Source organism: Phaenicophaeus curvirostris, chromosome 1 (genome assembly GCF_032191515.1).
Source record: "Phaenicophaeus curvirostris isolate KB17595 chromosome 1, BPBGC_Pcur_1.0, whole genome shotgun sequence".
Classification (NCBI taxonomy): domain Eukaryota; kingdom Metazoa; phylum Chordata; class Aves; order Cuculiformes; family Cuculidae; genus Phaenicophaeus; species Phaenicophaeus curvirostris.
The window spans coordinates 57,367,116-57,382,457 of NC_091392.1; the positions used below are offsets into that span (position 1 = coordinate 57,367,116).

Sequence of the window (15,342 nt, forward strand, 5' to 3'; positions counted from 1 at the left end):
AAATTAATTAACAGCTAATTAATGCTTTATTACAGGCCAAATTAAAGAATTTAAAAGAATGCTAAATATCCATTCCTTTAGCTAAGGAAGAGTTAATACTTTCACTGAAATTACTGAGAAGTCAGCAATCCAAGGAATAAAGACTGTCCCAAACACCTCACTTGAACAGAAATGATTCTGCAAAAATATTTATACAAGGCACACAGAAATGCACACCTTGCCTCCCAGGAACTCTCCTGATCCATCTTTTTTGTATAGGAACTTGAAACCTTCTCCTCCTCCAAATTGCATTACTTGAATCAAGTACTGGAAGTGGTCTTGAACAAACACAAAAATCGTTTTTAAACATTTCTCTATGATATATGCATTCATAGCATCATTAACTAATAGTTTTAGATGAGATATGCTGTAACTGTTCTATGGACAGCTCTCTATCTTTTGTCTCAAATGGCATTCTATCTCACCTTTCCTCCTTGAAGCTAATTACTAATTTATAGGCCACAAGTGTGGTAAAAAGCATGCTTATAAATGATTGGAGTTTGGGGAAAGAAAATATCTGTCATTCAACAATAATTATCAAGACCTGATCTTAGCTCCTAAAAAAAATGAGTACACAATTCAGTTTTATAAATTGACTCCGTAATTAGATACACTTTAGAATATTCTTTGAACTTCAGCTGGAAGTATGACAGGCAAATGTCTACAATAGCCTTCTAGTGATGTTTTGGTCTGCTCAGCTTACTAGCCACTGCATGCAGTTAGTCTATTCGATTTCCAAAGTGTAGCTGAAGACCAAGTAAAATCATTTCACCATTTCTATTTTGGCCTGTAACCAAAGGCAACAACATATATAAGGAAAGACAAAAATAAAGACCATGCTCTAATTCCTGTTGCAACACGAGCGTTACAAAAATTCTTTCTTTGGAGAAAAGCAATCACCCCTGGCATATTATGTTATCTGTACTGAACTACAGAATTACGCTGCATACAAAAGATGAAACAATGCTAAGAAACAAATGCTAAAAACAACGGTGTGTCCCACAGCATTCTCTTAGAGAAACTGGTAGCTCATGGCTCAGACAGATGTACTCTTTGCTGGGTAAAAAGCTGATGGCAGAGCCCAGGGAGTGTGGTGAACGGAGTTTAAAGCGAGTTGAAATCTGGTTACAAGTTTCCAAGGGCTCAGTGCTGGGGTCAGTTCTGCTCATTTTCTTAATCAGTGATCTGGATGAAGGGATTGAGTGCACTCTCAGTAAGTGTGCAGGTGACACCAAGTAAAGCAGGGGTGATGATCTGCTTGAGGGAAGGAAGGCATTGCAGAGGAACCTGGACACGCTGGATCAATGAGCTGAGGCCAGCTGTATTGGGTTCAACAAGGCCAAGTGCAGAGTCCTGCACTTGGGCCACAACTATCCCATGCAACGCTACAGGCTTGGAGAGGAGTGGCTGCAATGCTGCCTGGAGGAGGACCTACAGATTTTGACTGATAGTTGGATGAACATGAGCCAGTAGTGTGTCCACATGGCCAAGAAGGCCAACAGCATCCTGGTTTGTATCAGAAATAGTGTGGCCAGCAGGAGTAGGAAAGCGATGGTGCCCCTGTACTCACCACTGGTGAGGCCGTACCTTCAACACTGTGATCAGTTTTTAACTCCTCACTACAAGAAAGACATTGAGGTGCTGGAGCATGTCCAGAGAAGGATAACAAAGCTGGTGAAGGCTCTGAAACGCGAGTCTTATGAGGAACAGCTGAAGGAACTGGGGTTATTTAGTCTGGAGGAGGCTGAGAGAGAGACCTTATTGCTTTCTACAGCTACCTGAAAGGAGGTTGTAGTGAGGTGGGTACTGTTCTCTTCTCCCATGTAACAAGCAACAGGATAAGAAAAAAAATGGCCTGAAGTTACGCCAGGGGAGATTTACATTGGATACTGGGAAAAGTTTATTTACTGAAAGAATCGTGAAACATTGGAACAGGCTGCCCAGGGAAGTGGTGGAGTCACCATCCCTGGAGGTGTTCAAAAAACATGAAGACATTGCACATCAGGATATGGTTTAGTAGGCATGATGGTGTTGGGCTGATGGTGGATCTGATGAGCTTAGAGGTCTTTTCCAACCCTAATGACTCTATAGTGGGCAAAGTGCTAAAAAGCACAAAACCTAATTTGTCCAATTTACTTCAAAGTCATATTCGTGTACGTATACATTATGAATTTACAATACTATATTTATCTTCCATTATCAGGATTTTAACTGCTTTCAGGATAACAAAGTTATTTGTTGTCCTTTTTGGCTTTTTTAACAAAGAAAACAAACGCAACCAGTCACAAAAACTCAAACCACACACAAGTTTATTCCAGTCAAACTGACCGAACAGACAAGAACTATAGTTTGTTCAATAGGACATTGCTCTCTATAACTACCTGAAAGGAGGTTGTGGAGAGGAGGGTGCTGGCCTCTTCTCCTGGGGACAGGATGAGAGGGAATGGCCTCAAGCTCCGCCAGGGGAGATTTAGGCTGGACATTAGGAAAAAATTCTTCACAGAAAGGGTCATTGGGCACTGGAACAGGCTGCCCAGGGAGGTGGTTGAGTCACCTTCCCTGGAGGTGTTTAAGGCACAGGTGGATGAGGTGCTGAGGGGCATGGTTTAGTGTTTGATAGGAATGGTTGGACTCGATGATCCAGTGGGTGCTTTCCAACGTAGTCATTCTGTGATTCTATGATTCTATAACCAACTGGTCAGGTACTGGCACTTATCAATTGCAGCTAATGCTTTCATCCTAGTAATAGGAGATCTGCCTGTCTACACACACATTAACCACCTCTTTCCACAGAATTGTTTCAGCTGGTAAATACAATATTCCAGTTGGAGCTTCTGCTGAGGAGTGGAATTAAGAATAACTTAACACAAACCTTCAACTTAAGAAGTGTGCCAATGAGGTATAAAGTAATTTTGTTCACATATTTGTTTGGATGCACATTCAGAAGTTCAAATAAGCATAAACATAAAGACATATAAAACACCTGCTAAGAACATTCAGCTGGGATATATATATAAAAAGAAGAAAGATGTGACTTAAGCAATACAATTTTATACATCCCTTGGCTTTCTGCATCTTCGCTAATCTTATGTATCTTAGATTATCTTATGCTTCTCTCGTCCAATTTTTCATCTACACTTTTGAAGTGCCTTTCAGTCTCAAAAATTCCTAGACTTGAGAATCCTGCATTTCCAGGTCCACTATGCTCTACTTAAACTTGGATAGAGTATTTGACCTTCAAGCCATGATACCTTAACAGCTAAGCTTATGCTCCTTTGGAACAGGAATATAGAGTGTTCGGTCTTTTGTGATCTGTCCAGGAGATTTCTTATTAAAGCATTTTGACACTGCTGCAAGATCCATTCATTTGGCATTTGTACTAATGTCACCTGTGTGACTCACCAGTTCCACAGTGCCCAACTCAACATCCAATACACAACCTTCACAACTACATACAACTTTCCACATATGATTCTAAAGGGAGACAGAATACAAACCATTGCAGAAGTGTTCTCTTGTACTTTTAGAAAGCTTAACTCATCTTCAATATGCCCTCCTGCTGAACTGGATGACAAGCCTAGCCTTGAATGACAAGAATTTAGTAAAGACAGAATTGATACAAGAGGGGAAACTGAGGTTAAAATAAGGAATGTAGGAGGAAAAGAACCAGTACCGGAAGTATTATTTCCTCATGCCACTAAATTCTTTGCTTCTTGTTTATAACCTGTTCCTAACTTTGTACTGTTATACTTAGCAATGAATACTCTACAGACCACAATCTTGGACAAAACAGGATTAGGTCCACAGCAGAGATAAAATTCGCTTTCAGTTTAGGGAATGGAATACATTACTACAACTTTCAGCAACAAAGAATTAAATTCAACGTCTTATTAAAGTCTGATTTTGATCACTCTCTCAAAGCAAACACCAATTACGCACAGGACAAATCAGCATAATAAGAACACCCCAAACAAAAACCGATAAGGAAGTACTTAATTTTTTTTGTTTAAGCATAAAAAAGACAAACATGAGTCCCACACTTGGACAATCTCTTAAAGCCAACAAGAGCACAGAAACCAACTGAATGAACAAAACAATCATAAGCCTGACATCAGTACCTCAGAATTTAGGGAAGGCTTCATAGGTAGTTGCTGTTTTCTAGCTGCATTATTGAAGGCCCTCTAAGGACTTGCCTTTGTTGCTTTGGCTGTTTGTTTTGCAATTTAAAAAATAAGACTCCACACCAGAAATGCCTGGTAGGTAAGCACACCATACACATACTTTCTAAAACCCTTTGTTTCACAGCCTACTACCGCTTCAACCTCCCAGTCCCCACTCTGCAGTAAAAACCTGATGCTTCCAAGTTTGGTTGACTGTCCTATCTTCTTAAAGTATTAAGTCAGTTGATTTACCAAACATAACTGCAAGCAGTGGTATGTTTAGGAAGAAACGATGTAGGGGATTATTACAGCAGCTCCTGAAGTAAGGAATTCTCAGTTAAGCTATGGGAAAGAAAATTAATTTAGAACAAACATTTATTGTAACCTCTCTCACATATCCAAGTTTATCTCGCCAAAACCTTTGTGCCTAGTGACTGAACAAGAATTATACCTAGTCTGAGAAATCTACTGTTGATTGGAAACATCGTATGTACATGTTGACAGAGGTCTTTACAAGGAACTGTACAGTTTATCTAATTCCGCTGGGAAAGGAGGATAACGAAAAGGAAAAAAAGCCAACAGCATTCACATCATGCAGCTCTACAAGCTGCACAGTTGCTGCTTTTCTTCTAACTTTAGGCCCCTGTTCCTTACCCCCAAAGGGAAGCAAATTTCTCAAATCTGCGTGGGTCCTCTGCACTCATTTAACAGCACGTTTGATTCATCTGTTCCCACAAAGGCTTCTGCTTTCTTGGGGAATTTTAAAAATTTGAGTGGATGTATGTGGGAAGAGTGCAGAATTCCTTCAATCCCTTCAGCTCCTGCAAAGACACCTCTGAAACCAACATATGCTGGCTCTGTTCAAATGGAAGGTATCAAAGGAAGCAAGCAGTAAAATCTACTTTTTATATTAGTCATCATAAAAGTAGATGACACCATAAACAACTGCTATCATAACGCACTAACTACAGTATTTCCATAGAAACTAACATTTGCCATAAAGAAAAAGTTGACACAATTACAAGCCAAGAAATGTAGAGACTAATAAGATGTTTATTACAAAAAGAAAATAGGATACTTACAGGACTATTCAAACTACAAAAATAAGCTTTCACAGTAATGTCTTCCAAACCCACAGACCAGCAGCACTAAGTTCTCTTCTGCTAAGCAACAAAGCAGCATCATTTGGCAGTTGTCTGTGTCATTGCCACCTCTCAGAACTACTGTTTCTGTGAGAGATTCTTTCTGAAGAAAGTATCTTTAGGAGAATGCAAGATCTATTTAAAGAGAAATACATAAAATGCAAATTCAGAATCTTCCTTCTGCCTCTGTATCCTTTCTTTGTAAGAGAACTGTTGAAGTGGCAGAAACTTTGCTTAAAGAGGATAAACCATGTCACTGAAAAGAAAGGCTTTCACATGATGCTTTAAATTTCATCTGCTGCTTAAATCAGAGAGCCATTAATCTACTTTCCTCTTGGTACCTACTAACAAGTCTGAGATGAAAAAGAGAGATCCCAATGACTCCAACCACAGAACCTCCACACTTCATTACACCTAAGTGAAGAAAAGCCACGACTGATAAACAGACTTCAACTTTTATAGCTTCACTGGTGACATCCATTTATACTACTATTTTTAAAGTACCCAGGATCATCTAGTTAGCATCTCAAGCCCTGCCATTCAGACATGAAACAAAATCAGAGGCCAAACTCTTTATACTGTAATTGGCAGCAAAACAGAAAGATTATAGTTAAAAGGTGTATCGTTTCCAATCAACTAATGTTCTGTTTTCAACAAGAAACAAAACTAATGACAAGTTGGAAATCAAAAGTTTCAGGAAGACCAACAAGAAACAGTTTTATGAAGACATATAAGACTGCCTCCCACACTACAGGGAGAGGAAATTTCTACTACTGCACAGTTTATATACGTACAATTCCTGACCATTAAATCATGCTTAGAACAGGAAAGCTGCAGGGAGCAGAGGCCATACAACTGATAAGGAAGATAGTTAAAACAGAACATGCAGCATAGAAAAAAAAATACTTTTCTAGGAACTGTAACTATCAAAGCATGATCAGCCCTCACATACTTCATTAATTAGGAACTAAGAATGTGAGGTTCCAACTGAGGCTTCTCCTACAGTCAGAGGATTTATAGAATTCTCTTGCTCCTCTTCAATGCACATCTCCTATTGCACAGTAAAACATACGCTCATTCTTGTACTCTTTTCTTCCCTGAAAGTACCTCCTTCTACTTTATTTAGTTTCATTAAACCTACTAGTATCTACCTGTACCCCTGTAAAACTTACCAAAACTTAACAAACCACTAGGAAGGAAGAGGTCAGTCAAAACTTGCTGCATATAAGCTTTGTTTCCACAGGAAACCATTCTAAAAGTTTACTAGGTCGCTATCTGTTAAGACAATATAATGGACTGAAAAGAAAACATGGGACTTCTTACGTTACTGGCAAGTGGGATGCTTAACAGCTGATGATATAAAGCATATTTGCAAATGGGGGAAAAGAATGAACAAGATTAGGTCACAAAGAAAGCAGAAAACTCCCACAGATTATTCATCTTCTACACTAGAAGCAATTCTAAAATGTAAGACTGTTTAACAATTGTAGGCTTCTTTTACTGTAATCACCTAACCACAGACAGTATCTCTCTTTTAAAGATTTCTACCTCATTAGTGCAGTTAGATGATATCCTTCAGCCTATTTACTACAGCATCATCCAGGCAGTCTCAAGCCCCTTTCAGTAGCAGATGGAACTAAGTATTGGTCTTTGTGCTGAAGCAGATGAAGAGTGATAACACAAATCCATTTGCTACATGAGTTGCAGCGCCACTCAGGAAGAGTGGGAATATAAAAAAAGCTTTGTAATTAGTACTGCAGCAATCTTTTAGATATACACTGACTCAAGATGGTTACTGCCAAAGTTTTTGCCTCAGCAACAGATATACAAGGATCCGTTAATCACCAGTGTAGACAGTCCTCTAGATTCATATGGAACTCCTATAGAAGTTGTTGAAAGAATCCAAATCTGCTGCTGGAACATTCTGGAGACCCCAAAAGCTGAGTATAAATAATACATGTGAATGTAGTATCCAGTTTTATTACATAGACATGGGCACATGACCATTAACTAGCAGCTGAAGTGGGATAATTATATTATTACCTCTAGCACTTTACAGAGAGCAAAGCATGTGAGTGCACAGCCACTCTGACGCAAAGTCCAGTAGCTTAGCTAAAACCGCCAGAGAAGAGCATTCAAGCTAAGCTGCTGGACTTTGTACTAAAGCAGCTAGAAGTACTTGTACACATTTCCTTTTGCCAAGAGCACTATAAGTTTGGGTAACTTTCAACCAAAGTTGATAACTAGAGTAGGAAGAACTTAAATCATCACAGCAAGACATGTCAGCATGTGTCAAGCTCCCAAAGGCAATCATTAACTTGTTTAATGATCTAAGTAATTATAGCTAAATTACATGTAAACCTCTGCTCTGATGTAACAGTTTCTAGACAACGTTCCTGAACACTAAGGATTCACATAAGCAGAACCTTGCCCTTAGGTACAATGCACTTTCCCCATAAACCTCACTGACAGCTAAAGGCAAATGAGGACAGAATACTGCCTCCAAAATACTACTATATACCTTAAGACTCTTCAGCCCATTACAGAGGTGTCTGCCGTTCCTGCAGCACTCACCCTAACTAGATACCAAAACACTTCACAGAAGGTTAATGAATTAAGCCTCAACACACCCAGCAGCTTACCATCACCCTATTAAGGCCGAGCCCTGAGGCACAGTAGAAGGAGGATAACCAAACCGAGGCCACAGATGTGCATATACATATCAGATCAGCGGGGACATTGGATGTCAATCCAGACAGCTTCATGCCACAGACATACAAACCTGAGCCACATGCAGGAGGGTCGGCCGAGGCGGGGGCAGGAGGCGAGCAGGGTGGCGGGTGAGGAAAGGAGGAAGCGCAGGAACCGAGCGGAACGCGAAGTGGGGGAGGGTAGGGACGGGCTGTACCCCGAGCAGCGAGGGGACTTCACAGGGGCTGCCTCCCCCGGGCAGGTCGTGGTTCCTGCCACCTCCCCCAGCCCCACACGGCCGACCCGCGAACGGAGGGCCCCGAATACACCCTTCCCTCAGCCCAGAGCCCCGCCGCCGCCTCCTCCTTCCTACCTTGGCCACATAATCCTTCACCTCGTCCAAGTCCCCATTTTTGAGGGCCCACATGAATTCCTTGTCAGACATCGCGGCCGCCTAGCAGGGACGCGGGCGGGGCGGCGAGGGGCCGGCAGCACCTCCTGGCAGCGCGGGCGGCGGCGGAGGGCGGGATCCCCTCGCTCGCTGCCCGCCGGCGCGCGGTTGGAGCGAGGCGGGGCGGGGCGGGGCCGGCGGCTGGGGGCGGCGGAGCGAGGCCGGGCACGGGAGCAGCGCGGCACAGCCCGCCTGACTGAAGCCACAGCCGCTTTACCCGGCCGCTTCCGCTTCCGGGTTCCATTCACTTCCCCCTCCCCCCTGCGCTCCCCTACCCACCGAAACACCCACGGGGAAGGGCGGGGGGGGGGGGAAGGGGCGCGAGGCGCATGCGCCGCCCACGGAGAGCCGCCGGATCCGCTGTGCGCATGCGCAATTCGTAGGCGTCGCGCTCTGCCTGGAGATACAGCGGGGGGGAAGCAGCGCTGCGCATGCGCTCTAAGTCCCCGCGGCCGCGCCCTAGCGCAGCCCCGCCCCCGGCTGCCCGGGGTTGCCACGGAGCTGATAAGTGGGAAGTTGTCAACAGCAGTTGTTTAAGTTAGTATGTTTTATAGTGGAACGTGTCTTAAGAAATGTTTCTGGGTTTGGTTTTTTTTTTTTCTAAAAGAGGACTGATGAATGGCAAACGTTTGAGCTTGTGTCTTGATCTGGGCCCCTCACCACAAGAAGGATGTTGAGGCTCTGGAGCGAGTCCAGAGAAGAGCAACAAAGCTGGTGAAGGGGCTGGAGAACAGGCCTTATGAGGAACGACTGAGAGAGCTGGGGTTGTTTAGCCTGGAGAAGAGGAGGCTGAGGGGAGACCTCATTGCTCTCTACAACTACCTGAAAGGAGGTTGTAGAGAGGAGGGTGCTGGCCTCTTCTGCCAAGTGACAGAGGACAGGACAAGAGGGAATGGCCTCAAGCTCCGCCAGGGGAGGTTTAGGCTGGACATTAGGAAAAAAAATTTCACAGAAAGGGTCATTGGGCACTGGAACAGGCTGCCCAGGGAGGTGGTTGATTCACCTTACCTGGAGGTGTTTAAGGGATGGGTGGACGAGGTGCCGAGAGGCAGGATTTAGTGTTTGATAGGAATGGTTGGACTCGATGATGCAGTGGGTCTCTTCCAACCTGGTGATTCTATGATACTATGATTCTATGAATTGTCTAAGCCTGTATACCCCATAGTGGAATGTGCTTTGAGGGATGTTTGAAAGGGGACCTGCTGTGCAAGGAACAGGCATCCCCAAAGGTAAAGGTAAGGAAGCCTGGAATCCACACTACTAAGTCAGCAGAAAAAGGACTGTTGAGTCCAAGTTTGGACTGCACCCCCTCTTACTTCTAGCCTTCCCCTTTGGATTGCAGGGGGTGGTACGCATGACTACTCAATGGACCTGCTGCACATACAAACATGGTGTGAAGATGTGTTAGTGAGTTTTCGAAAAGGAATGAATATGTAATAGCGTTTTCGGGTAATGAAATAAATATGCTTAGATCTGTAATATAAAAGATGCAGTTTTCTCTCTTGGTATGCATGTTTTTGGAAGAGTAACTCCCCCGCACATCCAGCACTGCTAATAAAAAAAAAAGAATACATGCTTAATAACGATTATCCAGTTGTTATTGAGTTGTTATCTCAGAATCCTTGCCCAGCCCCGCCTAGCCTTCCTCTTCAGTGAGGAGTGTTATAAAGCAAGGGGGCTTGGAAACTGTTCTTTGAATCGGTGCTGCACCGGGGCCTCACAGATGCCTTGCCAGCTCAGTGTAACTCAGCTTGCCATCCCTCACCCTGTGCCCAGGAGCCTGCAGATACCGTGTGTCTGTGCCCTGAAGGCATGCTGGGCTCCTGCTTCCCAGCTGGCTGAGGAGCTGCATGTGGAAGCATCTGTTCCCACTGGGGAAAGAAGTGTCTCAATAGCTGTTCTACAAAACCTGGGGCACTGAGCATGCTGTGTGAGTAATTATCACAATGCTTCCAAAACATGAGCGGGGAGACATAAAAGGACGCATGTGATAATTAATTAATATGTTGGCGCTTGTTGGTTTCATCTGATTTTGGAAACCACGTGTTTTGAGTATGGAATTTGCAGCCTGTTGAATGAGTCCTGCTTGACTGCTAGCAGGCAGTCACTCTTTGTAATCCCCTCTGGCACGCATCGTCCTGAACACCCTTGGAGCTGGAGCTGCTCTGCTGTGACCATACCCAGTCTGGCAAGATGGTCCTTTGTGGGTTTTTTTTTTGTTTTGGTTTGATTTTTTTTTGTTTGGTTTGGAGGAGACATTAAAGCTCATCCAGTTCCATCCCTGCTGCCTTGGGCAGGAACACCTCCCACCAGACCAGGCTGCTCAAGGCCCCATCCAACCTATCCTTGAGCACTTCCAGGTATGGGGCATCCACAGCAACATCCCTGGGCAACCTGTGCCAGTGCCTTACCACCAGCATTGTGAAGACTTTCTTCCTAATGTCTAAGCTAAATCTTTCCCCTTCCAACTTAAAGCCATTCACCCTTGTCCTTTCATTCCATGCTCTTGTAAAAAGTCCCTCACTAGCTTTTTTGTAGCCCCTTCAGGTAATGGAAGGCTGCTCTAAGGTCTCCCTGGAGCCTTCTCTTCTCCAGGTTAAACAGCCCCAACTCTCTCAGCCTGTCCTCATAGCAGAGGTACTCCAGCCCTCTGATCATCTTCGTGGTCTCCTCCGGACCTGTTCCAGCAGTTCTACATCCTTCTTGTGTTGAGGATTCCAGAACTGGACACAATACTCCAGGTGGAATCTCACAAGAGTGGAATAGAGGGGGAGAATCATCTCTCTTGACTTAGCAATACTGTTTAAGAGGAGCAATGCTCTCATTAATGAGAAGGAGAGGGCACTCCACTGCATAGCCAAAGAGAATTTGGGGGTGCGGGGGCATAGAACTTGTGATTTTTCTTTTTTTCTTTGTGTTTTTTTTTTTTCTGAACCACAGAAATGTTAAATATGTAGGGCTTTGCAGATTTTTGTCAGGGATTAAATGGCATTTAATTGAAATAGCTAGAATGTTGCTTGCAAGGAAATAAAAGCCTATAACCTTTCAACTTGCATTAATTACTGATTTCACTTACAAACTGAAAAGTTTCAGAACACATGATTTTGTCCTTGTTCCTTTTCCTAATGTCCTAAAGAAAACAAAAAACAAATAGCTTTGAAAGACAAACTGTCAAATGCCTTGCATTGTTTTGTAAATTCTTCCAGCACATGCATAAATACAAGATTTTTAGTGCTTAATTTTCAGACTGCAGAAATTGTAAACAAGTTTGGATTTTCTTAATAAGCTAATAAGCTATATCCAATTTCTTCCTTTTAAGGGAGACTAATTCTGAGTTAATAAGTCTGGTGAAAATGTCTAAAATTCTGGATATTTATTTAGATATTTGAATATGCATCAAGGAGCCAAATTGTGACCATGTTTTTTAAAATGGTGCTGGACACTTCTGTTGCCATATTTGTACTCACTAGCCTCTGAATCCAGTCTTTCAATTTTACTGTCAGTTTGTCTATGTTATCCTTATTCCTATTTCACCACTGAGGCAGAAAAAAATTCACCACACTTCTCTCTTTCTCTATGAGTTCTCTTACCTAAAGTATGTGGTTTGGTTGGACTTTTCTCCCCTTCTACCTGATACAAGACATTTCTAAAGGTACACTCATTGGTTGGTGTCAGGCCTAAATTCTAAATGGCTTTTCACTGCTTGGTGACTAGTACTGCCTCTCTCAAGCATGCATCCAGAAATAAAACCCCATACCTGGTATCATTTTCTGAGCATGGGTTGCTGTTGTATATGCCTTAAAAGCTGCATATGCTTCCTTAGCCCTCTTAGCTTACTTTTTTTTTCAGGTTTAATTCCAACTCCTGTAATTCTGTTTTCATGAAGGAACTTTGATTCTTAGAAATATCAATTAGAAAAAAAATTTGAAATAAATGGCATGAATAAATGTTTTGCAAAGGAATTTCTTAAACAGAACTTTTTCTCTTGAAAGCACTGTGAAGTTACAGATGCTTGAGAAGAAGTGCTGTAGTAAACATGCAAAATCTGTGAGACTTGGATTTGATTATGATCCTTAAACTCAGAACAACTTTTACACTTATTTCTGCTTACCTCCCCTTTCTCGTGAGAAATAGTAGAATTGCTTTGCATTTGTGGAAAGGATCTCCTCTTTGTGCCATACTAGCCAAAGCTCTAGTCTGGCTGCAGGTTTACTGCTTGGAGTAGTAGTTCATTGTTGGGAGGGAGTTATGACTGTGAGCCATAGACTTTATGTTGGCTTCTCAGATTAAAGCCTTCACCTGGTGACATTCCCCACTTCAAAACAGCATTTTAGTCTCAGCAGGAGAAATTTCAACACAACATGCTCCAGAGGAATCATAGTAAAAAGGAGACCCCTAAACAAAATGCCATGTATATTTTGATAAGAGATCTAAGCCAAATGGGTTGGAAGAAAGAACAAGCATTATCCTGGTCAGCACAGCGTATCTTTGTGTGTTCTCTGTGAATCTATGCTTTCTCTTCTGATTAAAAACTGGTTATTTCTATTTTGCATCCTCCAGAAAATTTGAGATGAAGCACAAGATCCATTGTCCCATCATTTCAGTGGGTAGAGGAGACAGGGAGAGATAATGAGTTAAGGTGTAAGAAGACTGCTAGATCTACAAACTCTGCTTTCTCTAGCTCATTCATTCCTGTTGAGATGAAATTCATTTGTCTGTATACTGGTTAAGCCTTGCCTTGAATGCCTACATAACTGTGAAACTGTCCTGTAGACTTGTTGTGCTCTGTTGACCGGAGCTTCACTTCTGTGAGGAATCTCACAGAATATAACATAATTATTTTTTGCATCTATCTTCTTATATTTGCCCAGATACTTTTGCATATAAGTGTAGTTTTACATTTATCTATTTCAACAAAGAAATCATAATTAATTGTTACATTCAGTTGTACAATTCTGTAATGCATATGCTTGTATCAAGTATAAATACAATACACAAATAGTCTAGAATTCAAGACAATCCAATGAATTTACCTATCTAGATATATAAAAAAGACCAATTTAAAATCCCAAGAAAGGGACTTTAATATGGTACCCTTGCAGGTTTCATTTAAAAATGTGTGTTTGATCTTGTATTTGCTATATTCCATTGGTGTAACATCAAACAATTCATACACAACAGCTGTTAATTGAGCCACGACAGCCAAGTAGTAATTATAAAATACCATCATGCAGACTGCATTCTATTGAGGAGGAAATAATAACTAAATAGCAGGATAGATAAGGAACTGACACAAGAGATCTAGGACTGACAGGTAAAAACTGGAGAATTGGTTGGCTTTCTTTTTATTAGTTGGTCACATTTATACAATTCCATGTAGTTTGTCTGCTGTGGAGATTACCACAGAAGAAACTCTAATATCTTCCCCTTACTTTTTGGTTCCAGTAACAGGTTTATTTCATTTTAGCAAAAAAAACAAATGTTGTGTTTCGGTCCATGCATCTCTAACCTTATTGCACAAGATATGAAAGACAAGTAGCTTTTCTCTCTCAGAGTCCTTTCTTTAGCTGTATTTATCTTTGCTAACAACAATATAGTATTTCCTGAGATTACTGCAAAATAAGTTTCTTTCTAACCTTTAGAAATCTGTAAATATATGAAGAGTAAATATATATATATAGAGGGAAGGAGGGAGAGAGAGAGAGAGAATGAGAAAGAGAGAGAGAGAGTCAGGTTTTTGTTTGCCTATCTGTGATATGAAGTGTCTGAAGGAAGGGGGAGTGGAAAGGAAATGGAAATAAGAGTTATTTTTTCCCTCTGAAGGTCAAGCAGCATTGCAGCCAGGGAAACCCAGCAACAATTAGCTGTGTTTGTTGTGGTACTATAAATAGCAGGGGAAGCAGACAGCATCAGACATATAGCTCCAATTTTTTGGTTCCTATTTGAGAAGTCCAACGAGGCTGAACCTTGGAAAGTAATACAGTAGCTTGGGTGCTAGCTTTTGGTAGTGAAGGAGGGCAGCATGCCGTGGAAATGCATCTTCCCATGGAGTGGAACTGTCTTTCCCTTGAGCACTATTTAGTAAACATGCTCCAGCTGTCAGTTTAGCAATTACTAAACAAGGGACTTGCTTTGAAAACTGAAGCAAGGAGTATTTCAGTGTAGACAAATACTTTCAGCAAGATCAGTAGATGGGTAATGGTTTGTAATAAACAACCAAGCTGAGCTTATTTATTAACACGGAGTACAAATCTCCTTTTCACTGTAGGCCTTTCCACTTTCAGTAGCATTTGTAGATGCCAATAGGTTTTTATACTTGTTTTTATACTTGTTTTTATACTTGTTTTTATACTTTATCTTCTTTCAAGAATATGGGTATAAGTAATTGTTCTGGTTTGAGCTAAAGCAGAAACAGTTTTCTAACTTCGGCTAAGTCTTGTCTAAGTAGCTTCATTTCTGAAAGTTAATTGCATGCTTTTCAGACAATATTTCTCTCTAGAAGTGGTAACATGGGACACCGTTATGCAGAAAGGCAATTGCATATATTTATTCCTATAGAAACTAAGGCCTTCCTCACGTTGGTGGAATGCTCTAAATTAAAGGAGCAAAATAGGGTCGCATCTGTAGGGAAGGTTGGACGCGACAGGTGACCCCAAACTGACCAGCAGAGTATTCCATCCTATATACATCATTCTCAGTATAAAACTGAGGGTTCATGAGGGTCAAGCTCTCTTTGATGGCTAGCATCCAATACAGACCTTGTCTGCCTTTTTGCCCTGATCCTGGATCTGGGCATTCCTGAATCCAGTTCTTGAGTCCAGCTCCCTCCTGCCACTGAGTTCAGCCTAGGACCTTTTCC

General features: G+C 41.9%; 1 protein-coding gene across 1 annotated transcript in view; it reads right to left on the reverse strand.

Moving 5' to 3' along the window:
• Positions 1 to 8,682, reverse strand: part of MTPN (myotrophin) — a 31,080-nt gene extending 22,398 nt beyond the window's left edge. The window contains exon 1 of the mRNA XM_069858681.1: positions 8,406 to 8,682. Within this exon, the coding sequence (XP_069714782.1) occupies positions 8,406 to 8,477 (72 nt within the window). The 5' untranslated portion in view covers positions 8,478 to 8,682. The remainder of the gene's footprint in view (positions 1 to 8,405) is intronic.
• Positions 8,683 to 15,342: the final 6,660 nt, after the last annotated feature.